Raw genomic sequence first — 1,998 nt, forward strand, 5'->3', positions numbered from 1 at the left:
TTATTTATATTTCTAATATCTATTCAATATTTCTTAATATTATCATATTTAATTATAATATTTCAAATACATTTATTTTAAATTAAATAGAATTATATGAATAATGATAATATAATAAATTATATGAGTAACTGATATATTAATATTTAAATACATCATTATAATTACTATTAATTATGATAAAAATACAAATAATAATCTAAATTAAATAATGATAATATTTGATAACATTAATTTAAATAAATAATTATCATTCAAATTTAAATTAAAATAAAAATGAAATATAAATATAATAAATAATAACAAATAAATAATATATAATATTAAATGAATATAATCATTTCTATTTAATATAATAACTGATTAATGATAATATTCATCATAAAATAATTATTAACATTATTTATTCTATAATAAATGATAATTTAATACATTTTAACTATTTAAAATATTTAAAACATATTTAAATATGAAATAATTAAAAACATCATAAATTATAATGAAATATTCATTATTAAAATTAAAAATCAATTTCAAGTATTTGAATAATTAATAATATGAGAAAATAAAATAACAAGAAGTCAAAAATGAATAATAAAAGAAATGAAACAATTAGATAATGATAATCATAAATAATGATATTCATTAAATTAACAATAAAATCAAATAATCAAATAATTAAAATATTATAAAATATAGAATTTATTTATAATATCATTTTTGTTTAATTTCATGTTTTGTTATCTCTAAATCATTACGCAATATCTTTAATATTCATATTTATTATATTCACAATGAATACTTTCAATTTCAATTGTTATAATATGTTTTTCTCATTGTTTTTATATTCAAAAGTCTTTTATAACTTTTTTATTCAAATAATTAATGAATTAACTCAATTACTTATGGTTTATTCTTTTTGTATCAATACATGTATGCAAAAGATCCTCTTGGTATTGTTTTATTCTTCTTTAACTCTTCTGTACATCCACAGCCATAAAAACAACATTCTCCAAATAATGTAATTGATGATGGTATATTAATTGATGTTAATGATGAACATCCAGAAAAACAATAATCTCCTAATTCACTAATTGTTGTTGGTAATATAATTTCACTTAATGATGGACAATAACTAAAACAATATTCTCCTAATTTACTAATTGATGATGGAATATTAATTGATGTTAATGATGTGCATTCATAAAAACAATGATCTCCTAATTTACTGATTGTTGATGGAATTGTGATTGATTTCAATGATGAACATTTACAAAGACACCAACTACCTAATTTTGTAATTGATGATGGAACAATAAATTCATTGATATCTTTCTTTTCAATATTCTTTCCATTGATTATTTGTAGATTTTTTGGTATTTTAATACTAATTAACACTGGTTCATTTATAAATATTTTATCCTTACTGATGAACTGTACATTTTCTATTTCAAGACTTCTCAACGAATAACATCCATCAAAATCTCTATTTTCAAATGATATAATTGAAGATGGAATATTGATTGATGTTAATGATGTACACCAATTAAAACATCCATATCCTATTTTACTAACCGATGATGGAATATTAACTGATTTTAATGATGAACATTTATTAAAACACCAACACCCAAACTCCCTAGTTGATGATGGTATAGTAATTGATGTTAATGATGAACTTCCACAAAAACAATATTTACCTAATTTACTGATTGTTGATGGTATATTAATTGATGTTAATGATAAACAATCCCCAAAACACCGTTCACCTAATTTACTAATTGTAGTTGGAAGAATCAATTCATTAATGTTTTTCTTGTCAATATTCTCTCCATTGATTATTTGTAGATTTTCTGGTATTTTAAAACTACTTAATACTAGTTGATTAATAAATATTCTTTCTTCACTGATAAACTGTACATTTTCAAGAATCATACTTGTTAATGATGTACATTCATTAAAACACTGATATCCTATTGTACTAATTGTTGTTGGTAT

At 19.5% G+C, this 1,998-nt stretch overlaps 1 protein-coding gene across 1 annotated transcript, besides 6 other annotated features; it reads right to left on the bottom strand.

Annotated features, from left to right (window-relative positions):
• Positions 1-178: a sequence feature (AT_rich).
• Position 179: 1 nt separating this feature from the next.
• Positions 180-328: a microsatellite.
• Positions 276-439: a microsatellite.
• Position 440: 1 nt separating this feature from the next.
• Positions 441-528: a sequence feature (AT_rich).
• A 16-nt stretch (positions 529-544) lies between these two features.
• Positions 545-689: a microsatellite.
• Positions 690-731: a sequence feature (AT_rich).
• A 193-nt stretch (positions 732-924) lies between these two features.
• On the bottom strand, positions 925-1,935 carry EDI_316580 (uncharacterized protein; the record flags this gene model as incomplete). Its single annotated transcript, XM_001741886.1, has 1 exon — positions 925-1,935. One exon carries the CDS (start codon positions 1,933-1,935, stop codon positions 925-927), a length of 1,011 nt encoding a protein of 336 aa, XP_001741938.1.
• Positions 1,936-1,998: the final 63 nt, after the last annotated feature.

The sequence above is a fragment of the Entamoeba dispar genome, genomic scaffold, assembly GCF_000209125.1.
Source record: "Entamoeba dispar SAW760 scf_1105229464175 genomic scaffold, whole genome shotgun sequence".
In the NCBI taxonomy this organism is placed as follows: Eukaryota; Evosea; order Mastigamoebida; family Endamoebidae; genus Entamoeba; species Entamoeba dispar.